The sequence below is a fragment of the Camellia sinensis genome, unplaced genomic scaffold (genome assembly GCF_055761805.1).
Source record: "Camellia sinensis isolate YWXY unplaced genomic scaffold, ASM5576180v1 Unanchor2, whole genome shotgun sequence".
Taxonomy (NCBI): Eukaryota; Viridiplantae; Streptophyta; class Magnoliopsida; order Ericales; family Theaceae; genus Camellia; species Camellia sinensis.
The window spans coordinates 20,289,474-20,306,058 of NW_028129079.1; the positions used below are offsets into that span (position 1 = coordinate 20,289,474).

The window sequence follows — 16,585 nt, forward strand, 5'->3', positions numbered from 1 at the left end:
TCATAACACTACGGGGTCTTTTGAAAAGTCAATAAAAAATCAACTTTAAATTTTTTACTTATTTTAGATCTCATTACTTTTTATATTTTTTACTCAAAAAAAATAAAATAAATTAAAAAAAACAAAAAATAACTTTCCAAAACACCACCAGGTGGTACCTAAACAAACAAATAACGCTCGCTTTGTGTTTGATTGTACTGCGCACAGTTCCAGTATATCGATGGGGTTAACTGTTTGAGTTTTGTTTTTGATTTTATCCTTTCCTTTGAATAATTTATTAATAATAATTTATATGTTAAATGAAGGTTTTTTTTTTTTTAATTATATAAGTATTCTTAACCAATTATATAATAAATTTTTTCATAATTACATAAATATTCTTAATCAATTATGAAATAATTTTTTTTGTAATTATACAAATATTCTTGATCAATTATAAAATATAAATATTTTATTTTTTGATAAATTATAAATACATAAAGTTTGTTTAAAATATAAATCGGTCCTATAATACTAAAAATCACAATTATCATTTGTTGTAATTTTAATTTAATACAATACTCAAAAGGAAAAAAATTCTCTTATGTAATAATAAATTATCAAAAAATATTTCTCATACAATTAGAAATTGTTAATTTACTTAATAATTTATTTATTAATAAAATTGATCATTTGTTATACGAGTATGATTTATGTATTAATAAAATTAGTCATTTATATATATATATATATTTATTTTTTCTTCTACTTCTTTATTAATTCAGGGACTTATCTTAATAGTTTTTTTTAGATAGGAGAATTATCTTAATATTTGTTTTATATTTATCTGCTTAGAAAAAGTTACGCACCATAAATTTTTTTTTTTATAAATTCGGAAGAAATGTTAAAGACTCATAAATTCACCTAAAATGATATGGTAATAGAATTATAGTCGACATCATTAAGTATATAATAAATCCAAAAATACACATATCATATCATATAATTCTATCATATATCTAATAATTTATTTTACTCAATTTCATATAACAATATTTTAATTTTTTAAAAATTATCAAAATATAAAAATTAAACATACTATGGCTTGGTTTGAAAAGCAGGTTGACTTTTTGATTTTTTAACTATTTTAGCATAGGGTTAAAAAGCCTGATTTAAGAACGATTTTTGACTTTTTTGAGTTTTTTGATTTTTTTATAAGAGAAAAAATATAATAATTATAAATTAAATATAATATTTTATTTAATTGAAACTAAAAAAAAATATTTTATTTTCTGTGACTATTTTAACCCCAACACCACCAAACCCACCTTCCAAACAATTCCTATAATACATCGGGTGTGTAAACTGGTATATAGTTATAGATTCCATTATATTATTTTCGGCCTATATCTATCTACTCTACAAAGCAAAACAATCTGCTACTGCTACTGCTGCTACTACTGCTTTTGCTTCAAGGGGAACACCCCGTGTTTTTCTCAAACGGAGGCGGAGTCCTCCTCCTCGCTCAACCTCAACACAAACTATGTCTATTTCTCCTATCTAATATTCGCTTCCTCCCTGGAATCCCTCACGAATTAAAGGTAACCCCATCAGGATTGGTCTTTTTTCTTTTTTCATTTTCATATATATATATATATATATATGGAGAATTCTATAATAAACATCCATTACCATATTTATTGTTAGTTATGCCGTTATTTTTATATGTTTGGGTATGTCATTTTCTTTATTTATGATTTTTTTTTTTTTTTTTTTAAGTTATGATGCAGACATATGGAGTTATGCCATTTTCTCTTACATATGATACCATAGTCTTGTCCTATATATATAATTTGATTATGTTGTAGACTAGACTTGGCAATCTCCTACAAAAAATGATGCGACTCTTCGTATTTAGGTATCATCCACTGACGTTGTTGATGGTTACTTCTCCTCCTCCTCTTTCACTTCCATCTTTAATCTTGCTTCATGTATGTATGCTGTATAGTATACAGACATATGTTATACATATATAATTTTACATCATATGGACTGCCCAGGTGTAGTTTGTTTGGCTGCTCCCTCCCACGGCTTCATTTTTTGAGTTTCTACTTATATGTATATATATACACTTATCATTCATCAAAAAATTAGATTGATCTTAATCAAATGAACCCATAAAAATAAAACGATTTAGAATGAATTCCATAAGCCCTACTAGGCGGTATAGTCCATTAAGTGAAGTGAATTGGAGTGGAGTTGAAGTGATTGAATACTTTGCTGAGGTTTCACCGCAGCATATAGATAAATAATATAATATTTATTTATAATAAAGCTTGCTCATGTTTGTGTTCAGCTTTTTAAAATTGTTCTGTAAGTTTACAAATTTCTTGTTTGAGGCAACCTCTCCTCTGCAGCCTATCATAGTAGCCAGGAAGATGAGCGGAGCTGTGCTCGTGGCTGTTGCTGCTGCAATCGGTAATTTATTACAAGGATGGGATAATGCTACTATTGCTGGTACTTCCTTCTTTCAATCTATACATTATACTTCCTCCTTATATTACATGATGTGTTTCATACAGTATTTCATTTTTCAAAATTTTATTATCAGGATCAAACAACCTATCAACTCTGCGCTTTTGAATATTTCGGTTTTAGTATTTTTTACAGTAATCCAATTTTCCCTCACAGAACCACAGGGTTTTTTTGTGGAATTCCCACTCATAATCTGTGTTTTTTATTTGATCACTTGTTGTATAACTTCTATTTCAATCTGCATATATCATTTTTCTTCTTCTGTTGAAATCTGCAACAGGGGCTGTTTTATACATAAAGAAGGAATTCAACTTGGAAAGTGAACCAACTATAGAGGGGCTTATTGTGGCCATGTCACTCATTGGTGCCGCATTAATCACTACATGCTCTGGTGGAATAGCAGATTGGCTTGGTCGCCGTCCCATGCTCATAATCTCATCTGTCCTCTATTTTGTTAGCAGTCTTGTAATGTTATGGTCCCCGAATGTTTATATCCTACTGCTAGCAAGGCTTCTAGATGGGTTTGGAATTGGTTTGGCTGTAACTCTCGTTCCAGTCTATATAGCTGAGATGGCTCCAACTGAGATAAGGGGTTTATTGAATACTTTGCCTCAGTTTACTGGTTCGAGTGGAATGTTCTTGTCATATTGCATGGTTTTTGGAATGTCACTGATGAATTCACCCAACTGGAGGTTGATGTTTGGGGTTCTTTCTCTTCCCTCTTTCATTTATTTTGTATTAACAGTATTTTACCTGCCTGAGTCTCCAAGGTGGCTTGTGAGCAAAGGTCGCATGCTTGAGGCCAAGCAGGTGTTGCAGAGATTGCGTGGCAGGGAAGATGTCACTGGTCAGTCTCCATTCCCTTACCAAACCCTCCAATTTTATGCATGTGGTTTTGTGAAACAAAGATGGCAGCCAAACAAACAGTAAAGAGGTCGTATCTTTGATATAATGACATTCTTTTCTTTTCAATCTTTTTTTTCATCATTTAGGTAATTTTGAATTCCTGTTTTCTACAGGTGAATTGGCTTTGCTGGTCGAAGGTCTTGGAGTTGGGGGTGAAACATCTATAGAGGAATTCATAATGTGCCCAGCCAACGAACTCACTGATGATCAGGACCCAACTGCTGAAAAAGAAAAAATCAGATTATATGGGCCTCAACAAGGTGTCTCCTGGGTGGCTCGACCTGTCACCGGGCAGAGTACTCTTGGTTTTGCATCTCGCCAGGGAAGCATTGCAAACCAGATTGTGCCCCTTATGGACCCTCTTGTCACCCTCTTTAGCAGTGTCCTTGAGAAGCTTCCTGAGACAGGAAGCATGCGAAGCATGCTCTTTCCACACTTCGGCAGCATGTTCAGCATTTCAGGGCAGCAACCCGAAAATGAAGAGTGGGATGAAGAGAGTATTGTCAGAGAGAGGGAGGAGGATTACACATCTGATGCTGCTGCAGCTGCTGATTCTGATGACAATTTGCAGAGTCCATTAATTTCTCACCAGACAACAAGTTTGGAGAAAGACATGATCCAACCGGCTGCCCATGGAACCATTTTAAGCATGAGGCATGATAGTCGCACACAAGGAAACACTGGAGAACCAGTCGATAGCATGGGCATTGGTGGGGGTTGGCAGCTGGCATGGAAATGGACTGAGAAAGAAAGTCAAGAAAGAAAGAAGGAAGGAGGATTCAAAAGAATTTATTTGCATTTAGTTTCTCTTCCTGGTGGTGATGTCCCTGCAGGTGGTGAGTTCATCCAGGCTGCCGCTTTGGTGAGTCAACCAGCTCTTTATTCCAAGGAATTTATGAGTGAGCATCCAGTTGGACCAGCTATGTTACACCCAGCTGAAAAAGCAGCGAAAGGGCCAAGTTGGAGTGACCTTTTCAAACCAGGAGTCAAGCGTGCGTTGGTTGTTGGGGTGGGAATTCAAATACTTCAGCAGGTAACTAAGTTTTGTGGGGTTCTCTTCTCTTGTGAAAGTTGAATTCCTGAAGCAATAACAATTCTAATTCAAACTGAGACATATGACACTCAAACCAAATAACTTTTTAATTAACAAACGGATAGATCTTGGAGTGTGCAGTATACCTTATTGATGGGTTACTTAACTTAATTTTAGGTTCCTTTTTCACCTAATTAGCTTCATATGGTTACTCTGCTTTATGCAGTTCTCTGGCATAAATGGGGTTCTCAATTACACTCCACAAATTCTGGAGCAGGCAGGTGTTGGAGTTCTTTTGTCAAATATGGGAATCAGTTCAACTTCAGCTTCTTTGCTAATCAGTGCCATCACGACCTTGTTGATGCTTCCTTGTATAGCTGTTGCCATGAGGCTCGTGGATGTCTCTGGCAGAAGGTAACTTTCTGTTATTTTTTTGTTGTCTTTACATAATTGCAGGTCTTGATTGAAATCTGGATGATCACAATAAATTCTGTTGATTTAATAAACCACTTTGTTGCAAAAGGCATTATTTTCTCATTTCTAGACGATAATCTACCTTGCTCCGTGACATTTTTACTGAAGTAGGTTTGGGAGTGATATAGGTTCTGGTTGGGTTGAATAATTTGTATTTGTTTGGCTATTGCACAAGAGAAATTATGCATCCATGTGAGCACAGAATGAACTATTCTCTTGCCTTTATCTAAAGAGCATGAGAAATTGTTCTACTTTTTATTTTAGCACACATCTCAACTGGCTAAAAATTAAGGTTTTGTTTAAGTTACATGCACACTATGCATACATATTTATGTTTAATCAGCTTAATCAAGTCAAACTCTTGGCTGTCATCCCCGCAATGAGACAATTAAAAGCATTTAGAGTTGGGTTGTTGACCATCGACTCTAATTTGGGTTTGGTGGTATGGGCTACCCCATCCACTAGCCACTGCATTGTCATGCCATTAACTTGGTATCCTCTCAAATGTCAAGGCTTCTTCTTCTGACCCAAAGATGAGTCTGAAATTCAATTTCACTAGCTTAGATATTTGATGGACAAAAGGTAATCATGAGGGATAGAGGAAGCTAAGTCAGCTACAAAATGGTTATCAATTCGTGGTCCACTGTCCATGGCATTCTTTACCTAGTAAAAGAATGCTTCAAGAATATTAACATTATCAAATACCTTTAGTATCAACAATCAATTCTACGACAGACTAAATTAATTAACAGGTATTGAGGTTGGGGGTTTGGCCACATTTGTGTCCAATTATTATTTATTTATTTTTCAATTTTTTTTAATTACTTTTTTAACCCATTCTTACATTGCAGGAGCTTATTGCTTAGCACAATCCCTGTATTGATAGCAACCCTTCTTGTTCTTGTGATTGGAAATTTTGTGAACATGGGAGCTTTTGCAAATGCAGCCATCTCAACTGCTAGTGTTGTGGTCTACTTATGTTGCTTTGTCATGGGATTTGGGCCAATCCCAAACATACTATGCGCAGAGATATTCCCAACCAGGGTTCGTGGTCTCTGCGTTGCCATATGCGCCCTTGCATTTTGGATTGGAGACATTATTGCTACCTACTCACTCCCGGTGATGCTCAACTCCATTGGCCTTCCTGGTGTTTTTGGTATGTATGCTGCTGTGTGCATCATATCATGGCTTTTTGTTTTCCTCAAGGTTCCGGAGACCAAGGACATCCCCCTTGAAGTGATCACTGAGTTCTTTTCTGTTGGTGCCAAGTAGGCAGCTGCTTCCAGGAACAATTGAGTTGATCTGTGTTTAAAGGTTTTGATGGGTGTTCTAAATATGGGATTTATTTGGTTTCCCTTTTGTTTGTTTGTTTGTTTGTTTCTTCCCTATAAATATAAAAATTGTGATGGGTTTCATAGTTTTGAAATCTTTAGGAAAAGTGACTCGTTTCACCTTTTTTCTGTCCTCTCACTTAATTGGCATTTTTCTTTTTCTTCCCCCTTGGTTTCCCCTTCAGACTTTATAGAGCTGAATTGGGCCTAGCTTAGCCTCCACAGAGTGCAAGTCCAATAGTATAATAATAATAATATAAGCCAAGAATCTGCTTTTCAATCCTTACACACTACCATTGTATGCAAGATTTGTTGAAAGCGAAAATAAAATGAAGCCAAAAAAGTTTAAAAGTATATGTTGCATTGCAGGATACTTGCAACACCACTTGCATTTGGATTTGTTTCTTGATTTCACGGCGTAAAATCAACAATGTACAAGAATAAGAACCAGAAATATGAACAATGCTTCTCTTCTCTGGCTCACAATAACAATGAAAAGAAGACAACTCAACTGAATAATGACCAGTCATTTTTATTTCTATTTGTTTATTTTTTTGGTTGAGTTGGCAAGGCATGATAACCAAAAACAAATAGAGATCATACCATGAACTGAATCAGTAGTTCTTCTTCTTCTTCTTCTTCTTCTTGTTGATTGATCATCATCACCATAGCATAGCATAGCATTGCATTATTAATATATCATCATCATCCAGGGATGCAACTTACGAGCCTAGCACCGACCCTGTCAAGCCTCTTCACCATTGCAGAGGCCTTCAAGTTCCCATACTCCATAAAGGCTTCAACCATCCTATCTCCAATCTCTCTCCCCATCTCCTCATCATCCGTAACTGCAACCAGAGTCGGACCTGCCCCACTGATGGTGCACCCAAATGCCCCAGCCTCCATTGCTGCCTTCTTCACCCCTTCCATCCCAGGAATCAACGGTGCCCTCCTCGGCTCCACTATTCTATCCGATGACAATGCCTTCCCCAGCCCTTTGAGATCCCCCTCCAGCACCGCCGCCACCAATGCCCCTGCCTGGCTGCAATTCCACACATGATCCCTCATCGGAATCTCCATTGGCAATGCCGCCCGCATTTTCTTCGTGGGAGCTTCGAATTCCGGATTCACCAACACAAACAGCAAATCTTTCTCCTCCAAGTTGGGAGGGAACTTCAATTGAATAAACTCCAGCGGATCATAACTCCGAATCAACACGAAACCTCCCATGATCGCCGGAGCCACATTATCGGCATGGTAGCCGGAAACCTTGGACTCCGACTCGAGTCCGGCGAGCACCAGATCCGACACCGATAAATGACCGCCGAAGATCTCGTTGACAGCGACAGCGGCGGCGGCGGCACTGGCGGCGCTGGAACCGAGGCCGCTGCCCAAAGGCAAGCCTTTGTGGAGGGAGAGGGAGAGGCCGACCGATCGGACGTTGAGCATCTTGAGGACGGCGATTGCGGCGATACCAGCGCAGTTGAGGAGGGGGTCTTTGGTGAGTTTTTTGGAGGAATCGCCGACGCCATCGATGTGGGATATGGAGATGTGGCCCGGGTGGACCTGGGGGTCGACTCGGAGAGTGACGAAGTCGCCGATTCCGTCGACAGCGCAGCCCAGGAAGTCAAAACAAGGGCCGAGGTTAGCAACAGTTGCGGGTGCGAAGGACTTGACGGAGGTGAATATAGGCTCGGGTTCAGTAACAAGGGTTGTAGATGAAGAAGAGACAGATGAGAGGTTCTTGCATCTCAAGGTTAAGGTTTGGGATTGGGATTTGGGTATGAAGAGGTTAGGGAGAGGATATGAGGACGAGAGTTTGAGTGAAGATTGATGATAGCATATGGCCATTACTGTGGCGATGATGGTCTACTCTACATATATCAGTAGTAGTAGCAGTGCATTTATTACAGAAGAAGAAGAAGAAGAAGAAGAAGAAGAGAGTTTAGAGTAAGTTGGGACGACTCCTCGTGGGACGACACTCCAGTGATGAATACTTGGAGCAATTCTGTTTGCATACTACACGCTTCATCTCTCTTTTTAACACATTAATATTATTTTTTTAATACAAATTCAGTTGTTTTGGTATTAACTATTGAATAAAATTTTGGTGATTGATGAAGCTTACAAATGATTATTTTTTTTCACAATTTTTCATCATTTCTTATTAAATTTACAAATCAAACATAAAAAAATAATTATTTTTCCCTTCATTTCTTATCATTTTTCATCAAATTACTCGATCTAAACAAACATTTAGATTATGTTTAGATTATTGATTTGAATATGAAATTTGTAAAAAGAAAAAAAATATAAAAATGTGAGAGCATTGAAAATAAAATGTTAAGAAATTTTAGTTTAAAAAAATGTACATTATAGATAAGATTTTTAGTTTAATTTTCTTGATATTAAGATTTTATCAAATAAATGATATGTAATATTTTCATAATAGTCAAATCCTTCAACATTTTTACAGAGAGATTTCAAATTTCTCTATAATGAACTGAAATTTCTCTAAGGCCTCGTTTGGCAACCGAACTTTTTAGCCAAAAAGTCAAAAAGTTATTAAATTAGCCAAAAAGTCAACAATCCATACCAAAAAGTTAAAGATTCTCTTTTCTCTCTATTTTTTGCACATCTTTTCATAAAAAGCCAAAAAGTCATCCCAAACATACTAGTTTTTTTTAGCTCATATTTTAGCTAAATAGCCAAAAAGTTACTAAATTAGCCTGTTCCCAAACGAGACCTAAGGCCTCGTTTGGGATGCTACCTTTTTAGCCAATTAGCCAAAAAGTTACTAAATTAGCCAATTAGCCAATTAGTCATACCAAAAAGTCAACAATTACGGCTTCTCTCTACTTTTTGCACAACTTTTCGTAATTAGTCAAAAAGTCATCCCAAACATACAAGTTTTTTTTACTTACCTTTTTAGCCAATTAGTCAAAAAGTTACTAAATTAGCCTGTTCCCAAACGAGGCCTAAGTAACGTTATTGAGAGATCTTAACTAATAAGAAAAAAATATATATTAAATCTCCCTTACTATCAAAAATTGAAAAGGAATGTTTCAATAATTACTCTTATAAATAATGTATTTTAACATTTATCCTAAATGCACATGATAACCCAACCAAGATTGTGATATACATGCTAATTGATTTGATTCCATTCCCACAAATTGGTACCTGGCTTATCTAATAGATTATTTATTTATTTATTTTTTGTTTCCCACGGGTGTTTGAGCGAGTTTAATGCACACCTCGATTAATCTCTACTCATGGCGGGAGTCTGCCATTGGGCATGAGGTGTTGCAGCTATCATGTCTTGAACTAGAGAGCAAACTTAGTCAAATCCCAAAACCTTATCCACTAGTAGATAAGTGATCGGGTCCCAAGCTCGTAATTAGATTATTTATTCTTTCATCACCGCAAATATATTATATTCAATACACATGATACACTTGAAATAAGATATTAGGATTTTTATAACCCACACTTTTACGTGACACAATCCAATCCAACTGGAAAGGAATAACAAAATTTCCCTTGATGAGCCAAACAAAAATTCTACAGAATGAGCTTTTATGCACTATTTAAGTTTCTCTTTGTTAGTTTTGGCTCTGTATGTTTTTCTATACATTCCCTCCCAGTTCTCAAACTCCTCCTTCAATGATCTGGAAGCACAGCAGGCGCGCGCACAGATACACACATTTATGGTTTCACCAACTACAGTCTTGTGAAGTGAGTTTTTCTGATAAAAATTGAGATGCAATTAGGACTTACTAGACTCGCTAATGAATTTAAGAAACACCATGTTGTCTCTCCTCCGAAATTCCTATGTCTGCCTGCTTCTCATTTTGATCCATTCATTGATTCCAATATCGCCCCGTTGCTAGTACCAGATAACATTTCTGTCCTTTTTCTCTTCGACCTGCTATTTGATACCTCTTCCTTTTCATTCACAAACAACAAGAATCTGTGGACACGCGCAGAACGAGAACTGCCACCCCCAGAACTAGAAGAATCGTGTAGTTCAGGAAAGTGTTTGCTGAACTTTCGCAGCATCAAACAGAAATATATGAGCAGAGCGAGAATGCATGCAATCCCACAAATTAGAAAAAGTCCCCAGAAGCTCCCTAGATTAAGCTGGTCCGATCCAAGCTGAGTGCTCTGCGAACCACAAGTTCTCTTGTTTAGCCACTTGTCATGGATTTTTTGAAGATCACCGTTCTCTGACAGCATGAGAATGGCGGTTGACATGTCAATGGCAACCTGAGAGTCTCTTGGAAATGCCTAATAGCAGGGGGGGAAAAAAATGATTTATCAGCATAAGAAATAGAGGAAGGCTTGAAATTAGTAATTGCTTAGTGATGAGATACTTACAAATCCCCACCCACTTTTAGTAAACTCTTGGCCTACAACAGTGAACTTGCAGTGGGTGGAGAGGAAGAGATCTATATATGGTAGTTCATCAACCACAGCAGAAACAGTTCCTTTCTCTAAGGCCATAGCATATTCTTCTGGTGAACCAAGCGCAACAAGCCTAGATTTGTCAATGTTGAGCTCTTCGTTTAAATAGTTTTCAGCAAAAGACCCTACTTGGAATCCAATCCGGCCATTGCTAGTTATCAAGCTTTCGATTCCTCGAATGGGAGAGGATAGTTGTTGCACCGTGAGGATTGATGTCAGGCTTGCAGTATAACTCGAGTTAATAATTAAAACCACGAATAGCCAGATGAGTAGAACCAAGCGTCCAAGCGTGCTCATTGTGTTTTCTCCTGAGAATTTGAAGCACAATTTGTGAGCCTACACCATTTGACTAGCCTACACTACTAACTCTTTTGAAGTAAAAAAAAACAAGTCTACATAGATCTTCAGGACGTCTACTTACGGTGGGCAAAAAACATAGTTGAGAAGCTAAACCTGCAAGATAAGAAAGCCGAGGCAGATGAGAAGTTACAAGAGAGCACGGTGAGCAAGTTATGGTAAAGATTACCAGATACGCAAAAATACAAGTTTGTAGACATCTATATCAAGATAATTCATAACAAAACCAAAGTACTCACCACAGAATTGTGACCAACTGTTTCTTAGGTGGACCGCGAAATTCGTCGTTTATCCTATGTTCTAGAATCCATACCACTGATCCAACAATAAGGAAAAAGGCTGCAGTGACTCCCCACATTAGCGGAGTGAATGGTCTCAAGAAAGTCCAAGCACTTGAGTTCAACTCCCTGATTGGCACTACGATGACTAGCCCCGATTCTATGTAAGGCTGTGTAAAATCCACAATCTTTGTACGGTTTGTGATAATTGCAATGTCACCAACAGCAGCATCAAAGACCTACAACAACAAAATTGCAAAAATTAAATTCTGAAACTCTGTATCCTAATAGAAGTATTAGTAATTTTTCTACTCACATTGGATGTGATCATTGTTACAAGCTCAGTATAGCTTGGGTTCTTGTGACCGTCTCCAAACAGAACGAACTGATGAGGCACAGGATATGGAAGCAACTTTATTGCAGCAAGAAAAACATCTATGCAATATCCTTGGACTGTATTATTATCAGTACCATTGACTGGTGAAACAAAATCCTGATAACTAACACGGTGTGGAACTCCAATTCTTAACTGCCTCCCATTGTTTGCAAACACCCATCCACGAGGCTGAATTTTTGTTCCACCGGGCCATACCACGCTATGCAATTGTTGGTTGGAACTTGAACGGTCAGGTGGTTTGGCATAAAGCGTCTCTGGTGACACAATGGAGAGCCCAGAATAGTTAGACCAGTATCCTATCTGCCGGTTTAACCCAGTTCCAATTACGTTAATGATATCATACGAAGGATGGATTGGAGATCTGTCTGGATTAAACCCAAGAGGACCAGTTAGACCCGTCATATTGGTCTGCAGTATGTTGCTAAGTAACTGCTTCCCGCCATCAAAAATGCTCAATGCAGCAAGATTCAAGGCCCCTCCCCCCAGATCACTTAAATTTGAATCATTCGAGAATGAAATAGTGCCACCGTGATCCAAAAACGTTTTAACTGCATTAGCAATCATCCAAACAGCATCATAAGCATATAGACCATAGGAATTCAACCCAGTAGAACCATTACTCAGCTGATTCCACCGAGATGAGAACACCCTTTTCCTTTCTGAGTCAGGGGTATGGAGACGAAGAGTGAGTACTCCTTGGATGGATTTGGTGGTATTTGGAGAAATTGAAGAGGAGTCCAAAACACTGGATAACCAAGTAGTGGCAATCCAAACATACCCACTATCCATCATCCCAAGATCCCGGGCAACATCAAAAACAAGAAGACCGGTTTTTGTGTAAGTGTGCAGAACGATTACTCGAGATTCCATCAATCTAACCTTGAGTAATTCATTCTTAACATCATCCCACGTTGCTGTGGGATCAGGGGGGAGTACTGCTTTATAAGAAATTTTACCACGCCTCTCTGCAATCTTATCACCTAGTGCAGTTATGCCATTTCGGCTACCATCATCATCAGAGAAAATGGCAGTTACCTCTCTATAACCGAAATAACTAACCATTTCTGCAATAGCAGTCATCTGAAATAGATCATTTGGTGCGGTTTGGATGAAATAAGGGTATTGGAGCGGTGAGAGTGTGGGATCCAATGCTGTGAATGACAAGAGTGGGACATGGAGTTCATTTGCAAGATGCGAAAGTATATGGGCCATCCCCGAGGATTGGGGACCAATAATAGCAACGGTGTCAATCTCCATGAACTGTAATGCTGTGTGAGCAACAGAAGAAATGAATTAGTCATGAGAAACAAAGATCATCCCATCCCATCCCATCTAACAATGATAATGAACTTTAATTGGGTATATAATGAAATGAAAGAAAACACACACACACACACACACACACACACACACAAAATCCTAAAGATAAATTAAGATAATTACCCCCAATAATGCCGAGAAATCCACTATAGTTGGAATCATGCATGGAAATGGCCAGTTTTTTACCACCAAGAATGGTGGGATCAGAATTGACATCTTCCACCGCAGCATTCATGGCAATCCTTGCAACTTTTGCATTGATGGTGCTAAATGTGAATATAGATCCAATATTAATGACATCGGGTTTTGAAATCTCTTCACAGAATGCACCAATGAAGAGAAGGGATGATATATGCACCAGCCAAACCAAACCCATGATGATTCGATATCAAATGGTTAAGAACCTAGCCCCTGTTGTTTGCCTTCCCTAACCAAACATCTATCAAAATTGAAGAGAATATTAGCTGAAAAATCAAAGTTGCAAATAGAATTTTTTTTTCTTTTCTTTCTGAAACTCTCAATGGAACAAACAGGAAAAGAGAACCTTAAAAACCACTAGCCAGAATTCTAAAAAGAAAGGGGGGAAAATTTGAAAAACCTCAGTGAACTCGGAATTAACCTTGAAAAAACAGAGGAATGGATTAGTGGCTGTGAAGAGAAGAAGAAATTGGGGTGGTCCAATTTCTGAAAAGCACAGACAAGTCAATTAACTCAAGAAACTCAGAAGCATCCAGTTAACCAGTTTTTCAAAAAAGAGAAATCTGTCTCTACTATAAATCAAAAAAACAGAGCATCTTTGGATAAACTAGAAATACCCATCAATATTTGTGCAGGAAGGGGGAGAAAGAGAGATGGGTTGTTTCTTTCAAGAAGACCTACTGCTACTAGTGCCTACCCCAAAACAAGCATTCACAAAGGAAAGAGATTTATATCAAAATCAGTGGTAGGGCAGGGAAGCATGCGGATTTTCCACTTGAAAAAGAGAGGGAGGAATATGATGGTAGGAATGATGCAAGTGCTTACAAAGGATTGAAAGGGAAATAATGGGAATAAACAAATTAACCAATTAGAGATAGAAAATAAATAAATAAATAGGGAAACAAAAGAGAGCCAAGCAATGGAGAAGTGAAAAGGGTTACAGTTTCACGTAAAAGGGAAGAAAGCAACCTGGGCTTAGAAGTGGGGCACAGCGGCACTTTCCCATATTTAATCCCATATTTAATTATGAAGAAGAAGAAGAAGAAGAAGAAGAAAGAAAGAAATAAGGAATACTTCAACACAAAGACAGAGACAAGACAATAGAGAGAGAGAGAGAGAGAGAGAGAGAGAGAGAGAGAGAGAGAGAGAGAACAACTTGATAAGTTGGGTATTCCAGTTTCCACCACCACCTCCACCACCACCTCCACCAGTTAAGTTGGATTGCTTTTTGGGAATAACAGTCAACCCCATCAATATTAACAGCGTTGAAATCCTTGTAGATGGAGGAAGACTAGTTTTGAATTGCAGATTTAATTTAACACATGTATCATCTATGTGATGCGTGTGTATACAAGACAGGACAGACACAGAATCTAATATGACGTGTTAATCGTAGATACGGTAATGACAACCATGGAAAATGATGGGGATGGGATGGGATGGGATGGGATGGGAGCTACTGGTTAAGAGAGCTGATGAAAAATATAAGACAATTTGATACACCCCACCCCACACATACTGCCAGAATGACTGATAAATTGTTTTCTTTATTATTGGATGGTGTCGTTTTCATGAATTAACGACTATGGAAGTGATGATAACGACGAGGACAGGAATATGAGATATTCTCATTGGTATGATTGAAAAGTGTTTCTCTGTTGCTGATGATGTTGTAGGTGGTGTGGTCTCTACCCAATTCTAATGTTTTATTTGTTTCATTAAAATGAGTTGAGATTTAATAATATCATAATTTATTAGGTTTTTAAAGAACGAATATTTTAATAAAATAATTATTTTATTTTATTCCATTTTCGTCTCTCCACTCAACCACCAAAATAGACAATTGAAGGGGTGTTGCTGGTGGGATTTTGTTATGGGTTGCTGTTGCTGCTGGCCTGTACTGTATGTATGCTGGTGGGACCCCTACCACTCTTCTCTCCCTGCTGGTGGCTTGGTTGGGTCATGGGTGGTGTGGAGAGAGAGAGAGAGAGAACCCAATAAGCCTAAAACTTTTTTTTTGAAAGAATCCCAACCAAACTCAACATGGTTTAAACATTATTTTATCTTTTTGTGAAGTTGAGGTTTAGAGGTCTTTCTTATCATCCTTTGCCTGTGGTGTCTGTCTTGTCTGGTAGTATACCCATATATTTGGTTACATATATATATAATATTCTCTTTCAAAAGATTGTCATCACCCGATGTTTCTCAGCCATTTGATGTTGGATTGCACACCCATTTTCACAATGGTCCCCCAACCAACTTTGGAAAAGCATGGTTGAGGTAAGAGATTTGGGAGAGAATCAGATCTTGAACTACTCGAAGGGGTTAGTTCCATGATGAGAACATTCATACTGTCCTGTATGCTCATGCTGCCACCAACTTATTTATTTATTTATTAAAATAATAAATGGAATGTCTTGTTGCTCTAAACACCATCAATCTATCTTCATCCTACTAATATTCTTTTCTTTTTTCTATTTTTGCGTGTGAAGAGGGGTGAGGCCAGCAGGCAGGCAAGCAAGAGGAGGATCAATGGAATGGAATGGAATGGAATGACAGCAACACAACTGGATTATGTGTCAAGCTAGGAACATTTTACAAATGAGACACAAACAAGAGAAAAATGTGAGACCCACGTGATGTGAGAAATGAGAAATAAAGAGGTGGTATCCCGCATGTCGGCACTATGAATATTTCAAGACTTCCTTTTTCTTTTTTCCTTTTTGTCAAATTGCAAGGCACTCACTCATCCACTACCATGTAAAAACTTTAGGGGGCCAGTTATCTGCTAATTTCTATATGAAACCAACGGCTGAATGAGTTCAAAGAGGCCTAAAACTTACCCCTGAACATTTGTATCCCTGAAAAATCCCAGCCAGGACCACAAGTCCAGGCCGTGAGATGCTCCTGTAGGTGGGGGGAGAGAGAGAGAACAGTAAAGCAAGACATACCCACCAAGTATGCCACCAGTATTTTCTGTTTCACATACAACTTCCAGGGCAGTTTCGATCTTGATTCTCAAGCCATGTGTACTTCTGATACGGTCAGACTTGCCGAATTTGGCAGCCAGCATGCTTACCAGTTCCATGATCAGGAAAGCCTAACGCAAAGAGAAGCATTCTGGCTATAATAGTGTGTGTAAAAACATCTAAAAAGAATTACAAATCTATGGCCATTTTAATCACCATAAGCCAAACAATAGTGAGTGCCAAAAATGTTTGCCACACTCAAAACATGCTCGAGGATAATAACGCCTGGGTAATCCAAAGACAAAAAGCAGTCTGGTGAACTTTTTGTACTATTTTAAAAT

General features: G+C 37.8%; 2 protein-coding genes and 1 pseudogene across 6 annotated transcripts; 1 reads left to right on the forward strand and 2 right to left on the reverse strand.

Moving 5' to 3' along the window:
* Positions 1–1,333: 1,333 nt before the first annotated feature.
* LOC145788570 (monosaccharide-sensing protein 2-like) lies at positions 1,334–6,365 on the forward strand. Of its 2 annotated transcripts, none has more exons than XM_082912174.1 (6): positions 1,334–1,580; positions 2,397–2,496; positions 2,795–3,361; positions 3,534–4,453; positions 4,680–4,867; positions 5,779–6,365. In XM_082912174.1, exons 2-6 carry the CDS (start codon positions 2,418–2,420, stop codon positions 6,197–6,199), a joined length of 2,175 nt encoding a protein of 724 aa, XP_082768300.1. In that variant the 5' UTR covers positions 1,334–1,580; positions 2,397–2,417; the 3' UTR covers positions 6,200–6,365. The 2 variants fall into 2 exon arrangements, with proteins under 2 accessions (XP_082768300.1, XP_082768301.1); XM_082912175.1 differs by lacking the exon at positions 1,334–1,580 and adding an exon at positions 1,759–1,897.
* Positions 6,366–6,602: 237 nt separating this feature from the next.
* Positions 6,603–8,571, reverse strand: LOC145815454 (homoserine kinase pseudogene; annotated as a pseudogene). The gene has a single exon (XR_014358385.1). The product of XR_014358385.1 is annotated as a homoserine kinase pseudogene (transcript).
* Positions 8,572–9,716: 1,145 nt separating this feature from the next.
* Positions 9,717–16,375, reverse strand: LOC114264779 (glutamate receptor 3.1). Of its 3 annotated transcripts, none has more exons than XM_082912173.1 (7): positions 16,119–16,375; positions 13,201–13,516; positions 11,677–13,025; positions 11,322–11,599; positions 11,147–11,178; positions 10,639–11,033; positions 9,717–10,548 (listed from the first exon to the last, which is right to left on the reverse strand). In XM_082912173.1, exons 2-7 carry the CDS (start codon positions 13,451–13,453, stop codon positions 10,108–10,110), a joined length of 2,748 nt encoding a protein of 915 aa, XP_082768299.1. In that variant the 5' UTR covers positions 13,454–13,516; positions 16,119–16,375; the 3' UTR covers positions 9,717–10,107. The 3 variants fall into 3 exon arrangements, with proteins under 3 accessions (XP_082768299.1, XP_028061276.2, XP_082768298.1); XM_028205475.2 differs by lacking the exon at positions 16,119–16,375 and adding an exon at positions 14,432–14,552; XM_082912172.1 differs by lacking the exon at positions 16,119–16,375 and adding an exon at positions 13,697–14,019.
* Positions 16,376–16,585: the final 210 nt, after the last annotated feature.